Raw genomic sequence first — 13,518 nt, 5'->3', positions numbered from 1 at the left:
AATTCCCTGAGGCATCAAAGGATTTGGGATCTTTCCAGGAAGAGTCCTCCTGGAAGCTTTACAGCCCAGAGTGCTTCTCAAGAGTAGTAGTGTGGAATGAAACCAGGTTTATCACCCACTTGAGCTCCTTTACCTTTGCAGCTTTCGTGAATTTAGCAGCACTGTAATCCCCCCCCATGCGCAGCACGTCCTCCGTGCAGTAGTAGAACTCTGAGAAGCCATAAAATTCACTGTTCTGGAAGTGCAGAGCAGGCTGGTAGACCCCGTTGAGGGATGTTTGGGTTTCATTGGTCTTGTTCATGAAGGGCTGGATGATCTCCCGACACAGCTGGAAGTCTCCTGTGCCCCGCAGGTAGAGGGTCTGGCCACTCTGCTGGATCTCATCCTGAGCATCCAGGGGCAGGCAAGGGTCCAGGCAGGGGGAATCCACAGTCAGACCAGTCTGTGTGCCCAGCAGTCTGGGTCAAAGAGGAAGTGACACCTGGATCAGCAACACTTCACTGAAGATAGTCAAGTCAGGGTTTACTCGTGCTGCACAAAACCCACGTCTCCAATGGACCTGTCAAGTGTGGCCAGGAAGTCAAGGGAGGTTCTCCTGTCCCTCTGCTCTGACCTGATGAGGCCCCAGCTGGAGCTCCCCACTTCCTGAGCTCCCCACTTGCTGAAGGCCAAGGAGCTGCTGGAGAGAGGCCAGCACAGGGCACTGAGATGCTGAGGGGATGGAGCATCTGCCTGTGAGGAAAGGCTGGGAGAGCTGGGGCTGCTCAGCTGGAGAAGAGGAGCCTGAGGGGGGATCTCCTCAGTGCTGATCAGTATCTCCAGGGGGTGGCAGGAGGGGGGACCAGACTCTGCTCAGGGGTGTCCAGGGCCAGGACAAGGGGCCATGGGCACAAACTGGAGCACAGGAGGTTTGACCTGAATGTGAGAAAATCCTTCTTGACTCTGAGGGTGACAGAGCCCTGGGACAGGCTGCCCAGGGAGGTTGTGGAGTCTCCATCCCTGGAGACATTCCAGCCCCTCCTGGCTGTGTTCCTGTGGGATCTGCTCTAGGGGATCCTGCTCTAGCAGGGGGGTTGGACTGGCTGATCTCCAGAGCTCCCTTCCAACCACCCAGTGGGCATGCCAGTAGGCAGGTACCTGTTTTTCAGCACTGTGCTGGAGAACAAGCTCTCCTCATATCTCTGACGTGCTGCATTTCCTCCAAAGCCAAGGAAGGTTGCAACGTAGACCCTGTACACGTGCTCAGTCTGGTGGGCATCACAGCCCAGGTTGAACTCTGCAAGTAAGTTTTTGGCTACTTCTTCCTGCAGGAACACAAGAGCCAAGATCAAATATAAGCAATATGAAGCAGAACTTGGGCAAGACATGAGGAGGAAATTCTTGGCTGTGAGGGTGGTGAGAGCCTGGCCCAGGGAAGCTGTGGCTGCCCCATCCCTGGCAGTGTTGAAGGGCAGGTTGGATGGGGCTTGGAGCAGCCTGGGCTGGTGGGAGGTGTCCCTGCTTATGCAGGGGGTTGGATCTAGATGATCTTTCAGGTCCCTTCCAGCCCATGCCATTCCAAGATTCTAAAGGTGAGTCCTTTGCACAACTGGGTGCCCTTGACAACTTCCCTTTTAACTCACATTTTGCTTTTCACAGGTCCATGTTACCTTCTACTTCACAGCCCACTGACTGCAAAGAACTGCATCATCACTACAGATACTCAAGGAACTGCTACTGTAGATGCTAAAGGAACTTTTAGCACCAAAGAGTAGGTGCTGAGGCTACCCATGTCAATGCTACCACTTGTGACCAGTGCCCAGACTGGGTGGATTGATAATCTGCTTATTTGTGTTCCAGTCTGGAGCTCTCAAGCCTTTCAAGGGCCTCTCAGCTCTCCTCACACCCCCTACATCAGCCACCTGCAGCAGCTCTGCAGATGTTGAAGAGCTGTGCAGCACCAGCACTTCATCCACAACAGGTCCAGAAACACAGCAGGAGGTTTCATGGCTTCCAACTGACTCTAAATGAAAACCAATTGTGACACTGCAAGTGTCACAGTCACTTGTTTGACTCTTGTCATTCTGTCTGGAAACCTGGAGAGGTTCCATGACCAGAACACCCATTTTACAACAGGTTATTTCCAGATAAAGCCATAAAACAATTACCAATCATCTGCAACTACTCCTGTTTCCAGATCCTGTCTGACTGGTGCAATCTGCTCTCAATCCCATCTTTTTGTTTAACAGCCCCAACTGTTCCTTCCACCATCTGTCTGAAAGGCAGTGCAGTTATTATTAAAACCTGCATAAAACAAGTCCTCCAGTTCACAGGAAGATTTAAAATTAACACATGACCATAGCAGTGCATCAAGAGTCAGAACACTGGGCTTTTATTCTACTCAATTTAAATCATTTCTTAATGGAGTTAACAGGAGGTTACCCAGCTTCCAAAACTTAGTGGATTTAAGTTACAGAAATTTGTTGTGTCAAGTCAGACTTAAAACAAAGAAATCAGCTTCCTACAACAGATGAGCTGTTTAAATATCAGCTACATCCTCAGCACAGTCTGCACTGTTACCCCAGCTCCTGTTAAGTCAGTTTCTACCAACTCAACCTGAAGGAAAAGTCAAGAGTTTATGTAAGGATTTAAGTAAGAACCACACCCCTTTGGGTTTCTAAACTCCAGAAGAGAAAGACAAACTGGGTTGGGTTGGAAGGGACCTGAAAGATCATCCAGATCCAACCCCCTGCATGGGCAGGGACACCTCCCACCAGCCCAGGCTGCTCCAAGCCCCATCCAACCTGCCCTTCAACACTGCCAGGGATGGGGCAGCCACAGCTTCCCTGGGCAGCCTGGGCCAGGCTCTCACCTCCCTCACAGCAAAGAATTTCCTCCTCATGCCCAACCTCCATCTCCCTCTCCCAGTTTCAATCCATTCCCCCTTGTTCTCTCCCTCCCTGCCCTTGTCCCAAGCCCCTCCCCAGCTTTCCTGGAGCCCCTTCAGGCACTGGCAGGTGCTCTAAGGTCTCCCTGGAGCCTTCTCTTCTCCAGGCTGAACACCCCAGCTCTCCCAGCCTGTCCCCACAGCAGAGCTGCTCCAGTCTTAGATCATCTCCATGGCCTTGATGGGTTGCCCACAATATGGCAACATACAACTATGGAATGTTTTGGGTTGGAAGGGACCTGAAAGACCATCCAGATGCAACCCCCTGCATGGGCAGCGACACCTCCCACCAGCCCAGGTTGCTGCCCCATCCAACCTGGATACAGTCTCTTAAATACAAGTTCAAGAACTGTACATACATGCACATACAAAGAATGCATGCCCACTTAGTGACAAATTAAGTGAAATCAAAGTCTGAATCAACAAAACACAAATGAGCTGCTCAGCTGACAAGGACTCGCGTTCGCCACCTCCTCTTGCTCTGGTTTTGACACATGATGTCAATGAAGGGCAGGACTCCAAGCCAAAAAAAAACAAACAAGAAAAAAACAACCCAAGATGAATTCAAATAAATCAAAAGGAGGAAGTTGCACAGATAATAACCTGCTGTGAAGAGGCAAAGCTTACAGTTTTAGGGACTTCATACGCGATCTGAGTGGAGACGCCGCCCATGTCAAGAATCCCCACCGTCCTCTTGCGGAAAACGGCCTCTCGGTGCTCACTGCCAGGGACCTGCACCTCCACCACGGCCTCATCCTCTGCAGGAAACAACCAGCACCAGTCTAAATCCCACCAGGGAAGGTGCCCAGCAGCACTGCACCACCTGTGGGCAGCTTGGTTTGGTGTAGCAAGGCAGGTGACACACAAATCAAGTCCACGTTGGCGTCTGCGCACATGTTTTGTGAGGGGACAAGGGGGATGGATTGAAACTGGGAGAGGGAGATGGAGGTTGGAGATGAGGAGGGAATTCTGGGCTGTGAGGGTGGTGAGACCCTGGCCCAGGTTGCCCAGGGAAGCTGTGGCTGCCCCATCCCTGGCAGTGTTGAAGGGCAGGTTGGATGGGGCTTGGAGCAGCCTGGGCTGGTGGGAGGTGTCCCTGCCCGTGCAGGGGGTTGGATCTGGATGATCTTCCAGGTCCCTTCCCACCCAAACCATCCCATGATTCCATTAATACCTGTCTAATTAATATCTATCTAAATGACCACCAACACTGAAAGCACAGGACTATCTCTGAAGTCCTTCCACACACCCATTTCCCATTCCATAACACTTACCATCATCTGTATGTTCAAATCTGCCAAGCACAAAGTTGATCCCAATCCAGGCATAGACTCCTACAGGCACAAGAAAACCTATTTCAGGAATATCTGGCACAGAGCATCTTAAAAACAAAGAGGGATTGTTTTTTTCATGTGAGTCAAGATTTATTACTGCTCATTTTATTATCTAAGATACTTAGAGTAACTTCCCAGGAAGGTTTAACTTCTATTCATTCTCCCTCAGGTCCTAATAATGTTAAAAACCCTAATACATAAAAATCCCAATAGAATATTATCCCAATAATCCATAAAATTCCTAATTCAACCTATCCAAGACAAGTTAGTGAGGGAAGTTCACACCAATTAACCCTGTTCAACTTCCAGAGTGGTTCTAAACCTCTCCTGAGCTGATCACATCCCAACATTGCTCCTTTAGAAACCACTTTTCCCAGTAAATTTCCTTCCAGCAGGAATCTTGTGCCTTATCCTTACCCTTCCCTCCCCAAAGCCAGGGAAAAAAGCTTTAAATTCCTGCTAAACACAGATAAGTTCATTTCACTGCTAATTACAAAGTATATAGGCAAGTCAGATCACAGCAGATGATTCTCTCCACACTCCATATGTTGAGGAATAAGATTTCTCAACCAAACCAGGATTTTAAAAAGCAGTAAAAAAAAGTGATCAAGTCAAAAATCCCAAGATTTTCCCCCTCCCTCAAGATTAACCTACCTTCCTGCTTCCCTGAAATAACCTCTGCATGGGAGTCTGAAAACAGGAAATCAAACTGCACAGGAATATCAGTGAGCAGATCTTCCAGGATTGCCTTTTGCTGGCTGGAAAAGGATAAGTTGGGGGAGTTAAAAATGGGTAGAGTCCCCAGGATTGTTCTTCTGAGGGCTAAAAATAAGACAAGCAATAACCTTTCTGGCAGAATCCTCATCCCTGCAGTACACAGAATATAAAGAGGAGTCTCTTTGTGTTTTGCACGTGGCACATGTTCAGCTGCAAAGCTCAGAAGTGGAGAAATATAATCACTGACCTTTTCAGGAGAGCTGGCAAACTCTGAAATGCCTGAAGGGAAAGAAATAGGAGAGGGAGGCAGCTCAAGTTTTGGGGATTTCCTGGGAAATCTGGATAAATAACACACAGGTGAAAATAACCCCAAAACAAAGGCAGGAAAAGAACTGCAGAAATCAAACTGTAAGAATGAAGGTTTGATCCTAGAATTCTAGATTGGTTTGGGTGGGAAGGGACCTGAAAGATCATCCTGCTCCAACCCCCTGCATGGGCAGGGACACCTCCCACCAGCCCAGGCTGCTCCAAGCCCCATCCAACCTGCCCTTCAACACTGCCAGGGATGGGGCAGCCACAGCTTCCCTGGGCAACCTGGGCCAGGGTCTCCCCACCCTCACAGCCAAGAATTCCCTCCTCATCTCCAGCCTCTCCCAGTTTAATCCCCTTGTAAACAACCCACAAAACCCTGTGTTGTTTCCATTACCTATTGAGATGAGTTCAAGTTACTTCACAAAAAGCCAATTATTTATTCACTAAATAAACAGAACTAAGTGAATTGACAAGTGAAGCAACAACTGACCCAGTGCACAGACAAGCTTCTCCCTCCTGCCTATCAGTGGCACCTTTCATGCTGTGAAGCAAAACAAAGCTCCCTGCAAACCAAGTCCCAGGAGATGTGGAGTGCCAGGAAAGCTGGGGAGGGGCTTGGGAAAAGGGCAGGGAGGGAGAGGACAAGGGGGATGGAGGTGAGACATGAGGAGGGAATTCTTTGCTGTGAGGGTGGGGAGACCCTGGCCCAGGATGCCCAGGGAAGCTGTGGCTGCCCCATCCCTGGCAGTGTTGAAGGGCAGGTTGGATGGGGCTTGGAGCAGCCTGGGCTGGTGGGAGGTGTCCCTGCCCATGCAGGGGGTTGGATCTGGATGATCTTTCAGGTCCCTTCCCACCCAAACCATTCCAGGATTCCCAGTGCCCTTCACCCAGTCACTTCCCACCCAGCCTTTGAAAAAACCACCTTCAAATAGACAATGACCTCAAGAAGTGACACCCAAAATGAATTCCATTGCTGTACCTGGTTTAATTTTCATCACCACTGGCTTTCTGTCTCTGTCCCTCATCTGCTTGATGTCCAGCAGGTCGTGGGGGTTGCCATTGTGCCTTGGCCAACAGTACACAAAGATCCTGGAGCCACTGCTGCCACAATCCACCACGATCCCATAGTTCAGGTTGGGGTTGTTTGTGTCTGTGGCTTCAGTGTCAGTGACCCTGGCAAGATATCTAAGCAAAAAAAACAAGTAATTAAAGTCCCATGTCAAAGTTCTTCTCTACACCAGACCCAGAACTTGACAAGTTCCCATTGCAGGGATCTCACTTTTCACTATGGGGGAGGAGAAAGAGTCAAGTGGACCCATGAGAATCAAATTCCCAAAGGAAAAGTCAAAATTACATTCCTAAAAGGATGCATTAGGCAGTATTTGCTGTATCTGGAGCAGCTCAGTTCAACTAATGATGCTTGAAAGCTGAATTCTTGATCAATTCAACCCAACTTGAATCAGAAAGGCTTCAAAAAAGCAAGCAGGGGGTTTAACTTAACACTTCTCCCCCCCCTTTCATGGATTTTACAGCCACAACCCATCAGTTTTCCTCTTCCCCACCCAAATCCCTTCCATTCCTTCCCACAAAAGCCTTCCCAGCTCTCACCTGTGGAATCTCTTGTCCCTGGAAGCACGTCCATACTTTTTGCTGATGACCACCAGGGAGTAGTAGAGCAGGGAAACAGCAGCAGCCACAATTCCCATCACCACCACCTGCCTCAAAGTGGTGTTGAGAACCCTGGGACACCCCACTGGAGAGAGGCTGAAATGCCAAGAAGCAGGAAGCAGACAGGAGATGCTGATCCTGAAATTCCAAGACGAAGATCTGCTATTAAAACACAACCCACCACACACAAACTGGCTTTGATCCCAAAAGGAACAAGCCAAGGACAAAGATTCCTCATCTGACTTTTGACTCTGGTTTGAATGTAGCCAAGACACTATTCCCAGCTTAGAATGTTGATGATTAACCAGGAATTCATGATTATTTTCCCTATTTTTCACTCCAAAGGCACCACAAAGTAATTGGAGAGACCTTTTGGGATTCTTACCTCCCCATTTTGGGAGATGAGCAGCAGAGAGAAGGAGCAGGTATGGTTCAAACATCAGCCAGTCCCCTCTGACTGGCAGGGAACATCCACCAGCAGCCAAGCCATTTCTCTCCTGGTCCTAAATGAAAAGGAAAATGGGAATTCTCTCCTAGGCAGCCACAAGGATGAGGGAGGTGCTGGAGCATCTCACCCAGAGTGAGAGACATTGAGCTGGGCTTGTTTTGTGTGGGGGGAGACAACTTAGCAATGCACATCTGTATCTCCCTGGGGAATGTGAAGAAGGATTCAACTATTTTCAGATATGAACCCAAACCCAGGGAACTCCACCTGAACATTAAAAAAAAAACTGAGGGTGGGAGGAGACTGGAGTAAATCCCTCAGACAGCTTCAAAGCCTGAGTGAACATGGATCTGAGCAACCTGCCCAGAGCACAGAACCCACTGCTCTGCCCTGGGAGGAGAAAGAAAGCACCCCTTGCCCCACAAGGGTTTTGATCACCAGAAGAAGACTCTCTGGATACCGAAACAACAGCGACATGAGAAAAACAACCACCCAGAAGCCCCACAGACGCCGACGCCTCAGCACAAGCCCTGCCGAGGCCTCGTTGACCCCTTTCCCGCCCCCTCAGCCCCTCTCACACGCACCCAAACGCCTTGCCCCGAGCGCCACGCACCCAGCAGCGCCCACAGACCCTGAGCGGGGAGGAAAAGAGGCCGCAGACCCCGCAGAAAGGCGGGAACCCCCCCCCCCTCACAGCCCCAGCAGCGGGCAGGCCGCACGGCCCGGCCCGCGCCCCCGGCCCCCTCCCACAAACACCCCAGCGAGTGGGGTCCCTCCCAGGCGCCCAGGGACGGCCCCCACACCCCGCAGAGCCCCCGGGAGCTGCTCCCCCGGCTCTCCGGGTCCCCGGTCCCGCCACCCGGGGCGGCCAAGGCTGCGCTCACCTCCCGCCCCGCCGCATAGCAACGGCAGCGCCGCCGCTTCCGGGAGCCGCGCCGGATGTGACGCACAGACGCAGCGGCAGAGCCGTGGCTTAAAAGGGTTGCAAGGGGGGCGTGGCCAAGAGAGGGGCGTGGTCATGGCGGGAGGAGGCGTGGTTATGGTAATTGAGGGCGTGGTCAGGGCGGGGGGAGGAGGTGGAGGAGGCGTGGTCAGGGGTAGGAGGGGGCGTGGTCGCGGGTGGAGGGCGTGGTCATGGTAGGGAGGAGGCGCGGCCATGTGTAGGAGGAGGCGTGGTCGTGTGGGGGCGTGGTCATGGGTGGGAGGAGGCGTGGTCAGGGTTAGGAGGGGGCGTGGTCAGGGGGTGGGGAGGCGTGGCCAAGAGCAGGGGGCTCGGTTTAGGGAGTCGGCGTTGACAGGCTGGGGGGCGTGGCCATATGTGCAGGGGGCGTGGCCACATGTACAGGGGGCGTGGTCACAGGTGCAGGGGGCGTGGCCAGGGAGGCTGCTGGGGGAGTACTGTGACTATACACGAATCTATAGCGGGCAAGGGCTGCTCTAACCAGACCAATATACATCTAGAACCAGCAAATGAGCGTATAGATGGACTTTTGGAAACGTCCCGAGATAAAGATAAATGTTTGGTTCTGTGTTATCATTAGACGGGGTGCTAGGGCTATAAATATTGATGATGTGGGTAAGGGAGATGTTCATCCGGCGGAAAATAACCCCAGGGAAAAAGCCTCTCCCTGCCCGGCAGGGGCTGGAGAGTTGGCAGCGAGGTGAGGAGCCTGCTGTGCCTCGCCACTGAGAGGCAGCGCCCCAGAGATCCCTTCCAAAAAAGTGGGGAGAAAAAGTTTATCCTGGGAATAAGCCGGTGGGAAGGCGGGTTGGGGTTTGCTGAGGATTCCCCTCTGCTGGTGGGAGCGGTTCCTGGGGTCCTGGGAAGTGAAGTTTCAGCCTCAGGTGCTGTGGGAGTGTGGCACAGGGTGGGAGGTCCCTGCATGTCCAAGGACAGGGCTTGGAGGGTGGTGCATACAACTCTGGTGGCTCAAATGCTGCTTTTCCAGGGCTGAACGATTCTGTAAGGTCAAAAGTTGCTCTCCTGAGGGCCCTGGCCCTTGCAGAAGGGTGGATTGGGACCAGTCAGGCTGCTCCAGCTTTCCCACTTCTTCCCATTCCTCCTGCCATCCCAAACTGTAGCGTTCCAGCCTTCTCTTTCACCCCTTGCTGCCCCACAGGTCGCCCAGGAGAGCTTTGCTGGGGGCTGGAGGGAGCATTGCAGCCCTGCTCCAGCTCTCCAAGACATTGGGAATCTTTAGGATTTGGGATTTAGAGACCTTGTCCATGGGTATAAATCATTAGTGTGGACCACAGTGGAGCAAAAGGCCTTGAACTTGCAAGGAAAGCTGTGCTGGGTGTGCCAGGATGGACGTTTGGCCAGCAAGGTGGTGGGATCCATCCTGGCTTGGCACACAAAGTTAAATCCCAGCTCCTCTGGGCAGCCCCTCACTCCCTTTCCAAGCTTAATTCAACCTCAAAGTAGCTTGTGAGCTGGGGGGAATGACTGCAGGGCTGGCAGGTCCTGGTGCTGCAGCATCTCCAGAGATGGAGCCACAAGTAGGAGGTTTGTGGAGGGGAATGGAAATATGAAAGAAGGGAAGGGAAGGGAAGGGAAGGGAAGGGAAGGGAAGGGAAGGGAAGGGAAGGGAAGGGAAGGGAAGGGAAGGGAAGGGAAGGGAAGGGAAGGGAAGGGAAGGGAAGGGAAGAAAAAGAAGGGAAGGGAAGGGAAGGGAAGGGAAGGGAAGGGAAGGGAAGGGAAGGGAAGGGAAGGGAAGGGAAGGGAAGGGAAGGGAAGGGGAGGGAGGGAGGGAGGGAAGGTAGGAAGGAAGGTAGGAAGGAAGGTAGGAAGGAGGGAAGGAAGGAAGGAAGGAAGGAAGGAAGGAAGGAAGGAAGGAAGGAAGGAAGGAAGGAAGGAAGGAAGGAAGGAAGGAAGGAAGGAAGGAAGGAAGGAAGGAAGGAAGGAAGGAAGGAAGGAAGGAAGGAAGGAAGGAAGGAAGGAAGGAAGGAAGGAAGGAAGGAAGGAAGGAAGGAAGGAAGGAAGGAAGGAAGGAAGAAGGAAGAAGGAGAAAGAAAGAAAGAAAGAAAGAAAGAAAGAAAGAAAGAAAGAAAGAAAGAAAGAAAGAAAGAAAGAAAGAAAGAAAGAAAGAAAGAAAGAAAGAAAGAAGAAAGAAAGAAAGAAAGAAAGAAAGAAAGAAAGAAAGAAAGAAAGAAAGAAAGAAAGAAAGAAAGAAAGAAAGAAAGAAAGAAAGAAAGAAAGAAAGAAAGAAAGAAAGAAAGAAAGAAAGAAAGAAAGAAAGAAGGAAACCATCCAGCTCTGCCATCAAACCTTGCAAAGGAAAAGCTGAGCCAAGGGATGGTTCCCTGGGGGCTGAGGGTGGTTTCTGTGTCACTGGAGAGCTTTGGTCTGGGCTGGACTGGGTGTTCCAAATGGTGACAAATAAGGCAGAAATTCAAGGAAATTCAACCTTTGTTGCCAGAATCTGCAGGGGCACAAAATGGAGGCCTGGGAGGAATGTGCAAGTTGGTTTTGTGCTTCTTAATTGTTTCCAGATGCAGCCTCTGTGCAGCAAGGCAGGAAATATTCCTTGGTTGTGGATGTATCTCCTTCCACCCTGAACACTGTCACCAGTGGGAGGAAAACCTTCCCCAAGGCCTGTGGGTCCTGAGCTTGGATTTGGGCTGGGATGCTCCTACCATGGAGAACTCCTGGAGTTTTGCCTGGGAGAAAGGTTTCCTCCAAGCACCAAATCCTGCTTTCTTCCCCTTTGTGCAATCCAGAGGAAATCTGGGATAAATCTGCTCAAATCCTCAGGATGGCTCTGAATGGGGGCCTGGATGGACTGATGGAGACCCAGACAAGTGCCATGGATCTCACTGGACGTTTGGGCATCCCCCAATGGAAGGAGGGGGGGGTTTCCAAAGGAGAAACCAGCTCTAGGGCAGGCACAGGCTGAGCCTGGCAGCTGGAGCAAGGTGGGAGTGGGGTCCTGGTCCCTATCTTGGGGGAACACCCCCCACCCCACCCCACCACACCCACCCAAATATCAGCCAGCACCAGCTCCCAGGGCGAGGCGATACGGAGCAGCTGGGGTGGGTGGTGCTGATCAAAGGGGGACACTCAGGTTTTTTGGGGCTGCTAGGGGCACAAAGGAGGAGGAGGAGGAGGAGGAGGAAGGGCTAGACCTTCCCTCCCAGCTGGATTTTTTTTCTTCTTGCATTTCTTCCTTTGTCAAAACATCCCTCTTCCCATCTCAAAGCTCCCCTGAGATGTACCAGCCAATAAAGCTGGTTTCCTTCTTGGCTGGGGCTGCCCACCAGCCCTGGCCACCTTCTGCAGAGCCCTCATCTCACCAGCCCTTTGCTCACTGCCCTTTTTCAACACACCAAACCCTGCCCAGAAAAGGTGGTGAAGGCCATCAGAACTAAGCAACTTGAGCAAGGCCACCTGAGGAGTCAGTGGCAGAGCAGGATCATGGAATCATGGAAAGGTTTGGGTGGGAAGGGACCTGAAAGATCATCCAGATCCAACCCCCTGCATGGGCAGGGACACCTCCCACCAGCCCAGGCTGCTCCAAGCCCCATCCAACCTGCCCTTCAACACTGCCAGGGATGGGGCAGCCACAGCTTCCCTGGGCAACCTGGGCCAGGCTCTCACCACAATGTTGTGCTGGGTTTGCCTGTGTTGGCTCAGAAGTGCTGAGTTTGCAGGTTTTTGTTGGCTGGGCTCAGGAAAAAAACCCCACAGCATCCTGAGGGCTCAGTGCTCCCTAATTCACTCTGCCTTCATCAGCCTGATGTGGTTGAGCTGTCATGTCTAAAGGTATTATTCACCTGCTGGTTATGAGAAAAATACCTTGGTAACCTGGAGTGCTGCTCTGGCAAACAAAAAAAGAGATGCCCTGAGTTTGTACCAGAGCAGGGATTCATGTTCCTGATTTTCCAGGAGTGATCTACTTACTGGCATCTTGGTGTAGGGCTTAAAACCAGGGGATGCTTCACTCTGATGTTCAACTAAGTGGGTCAGTCCATCCTGGAGACAAAACAAGATTGTTTGCTTATTTTTGTGGCGTTGTTTGCTAACACAGAGATAAAAAATAAGTGGAACACGTATCATAGCAGACAATCATGGGATGGTTTGGGTGGGAAGGGACCTGAATGATCATCCAGATCCAACCCCCTGCATGGGCAGGGACACCTCCCACCAGCCCAGGTTGCTCCAAGCCCCATCCAACCTGCCCTTCAACACTGCCAGGGATGGGGCAGGCACAGCTTCCCTGGGCAAACCCCAAACCCAACTCAAACCATTCCATGACTCTGTGATTTGAAGTGCTGCTGTGCCAGGAAGGGGCTGCATCCACAGCAAGCAGGATGAGGAACTGGCATTCCAAGAGCAGGGATAATTCCCATAGGAAAACCATCCTTCCTCCAGTGTGAGCATCTGGCACCACAGGCTACCAAAACAAATAATAAAAGAGCCTGTGGGGACATCAAGGCTGCTTGTGCTGCAAATAATACTGTAAATACATGCCCTTAACAAGAATAAATTTGCTCTCCTCTAAAGGGAACACTTCACACCGTGCCATAAATGGGTCACCTTTTGCTTTCCACAATTACAAATCTAATTACTTGCTGCTGAACCCCTCAATTAAAACAACTGTCCTGTCATTAGCTGCTCGGTGGCCTCGTGCTACTGGAGGTGGAGTCCCCCTTCCTCACCCCCAGCTCAGCACTCCCAGCTCCACATGGAAAGGATAAAACCCACCCTGGAACACAAGGTTAGAGAACCTGTAGGCTTGGAAAATGGAAAAAAAAACCAACAACAACCCACAAACACAACAAACCCCACACACACATCTCACTGGATCTGGTAGATAAAGCCCAATTTCTGTGGTTCCCCAAAGATGCCCACCTCCAAAATGGACACTCCTGCCTTATCAGCATGGGTGCAGCCAGGGTGTCCTGCACCTCCTGCCTGGCAAGAAGCTGTGATAAGCAAAACTGGGTCCCCTAATCAGCTGTGGGGTGACTGGCAGATGGCCCAGGGGCTGCAGGCACCTTCCTTGGCTGGGAACTGCTGACAGCCAGGAGTGGTTTCACTCCATTTTGCAGGAGGTTTCTCATTTCTCCTCCTGCTTTTCAGCTGTTTCAAAGCCATCCTGTGGAGAGGGCTGAAG

General features: G+C 51.5%; 1 protein-coding gene across 4 annotated transcripts; it reads right to left on the bottom strand.

Moving 5' to 3' along the window:
* Positions 1-6: 6 nt before the first annotated feature.
* On the bottom strand, positions 7-12,322 carry LOC127394745 (ectonucleoside triphosphate diphosphohydrolase 4-like). Of its 4 annotated transcripts, none has more exons than XM_051640914.1 (10): positions 12,303-12,322; positions 7,343-7,460; positions 6,898-7,095; positions 6,269-6,474; positions 5,106-5,256; positions 4,915-5,018; positions 4,201-4,260; positions 3,530-3,684; positions 1,138-1,304; positions 7-458 (listed from the first exon to the last, which is right to left on the bottom strand). In XM_051640914.1, exons 2-10 carry the CDS (start codon positions 7,348-7,350, stop codon positions 59-61), a joined length of 1,449 nt encoding a protein of 482 aa, XP_051496874.1. In that variant the 5' UTR covers positions 7,351-7,460; positions 12,303-12,322; the 3' UTR covers positions 7-58. The 4 variants fall into 4 exon arrangements, with proteins under 4 accessions (XP_051496874.1, XP_051496873.1, XP_051496875.1 ...); XM_051640913.1 differs by lacking the exon at positions 12,303-12,322 and adding an exon at positions 8,287-8,348; XM_051640915.1 differs by lacking the exon at positions 12,303-12,322 and adding an exon at positions 8,287-8,348 and having other exon boundaries at positions 3,554-3,684.
* Positions 12,323-13,518: the final 1,196 nt, after the last annotated feature.

This window comes from Apus apus, chromosome 26 (assembly GCF_020740795.1).
Source record: "Apus apus isolate bApuApu2 chromosome 26, bApuApu2.pri.cur, whole genome shotgun sequence".
Taxonomy (NCBI): Eukaryota; Metazoa; Chordata; class Aves; order Apodiformes; family Apodidae; genus Apus; species Apus apus.
This window is presented reverse-complemented; position numbering and strand designations above follow the sequence as displayed.

What these genes read in the sequence shown, in the direction of transcription:
- LOC127394745 (XM_051640914.1), bottom strand. An exon ending in AGGGACAAGAGATTCCACAG is followed by an intron (nt 6,475 to 6,897) that starts GTGAGAGCTGGG and finishes TTTTTTGCTTAG; the next exon opens with ATATCTTGCCAGGGTCACTG. An exon ending in GCTTTGCCTCTTCACAGCAG is followed by an intron (nt 1,305 to 3,529) that starts GTTATTATCTGT and finishes GTGTTCCTGCAG; the next exon opens with GAAGAAGTAGCCAAAAACTT.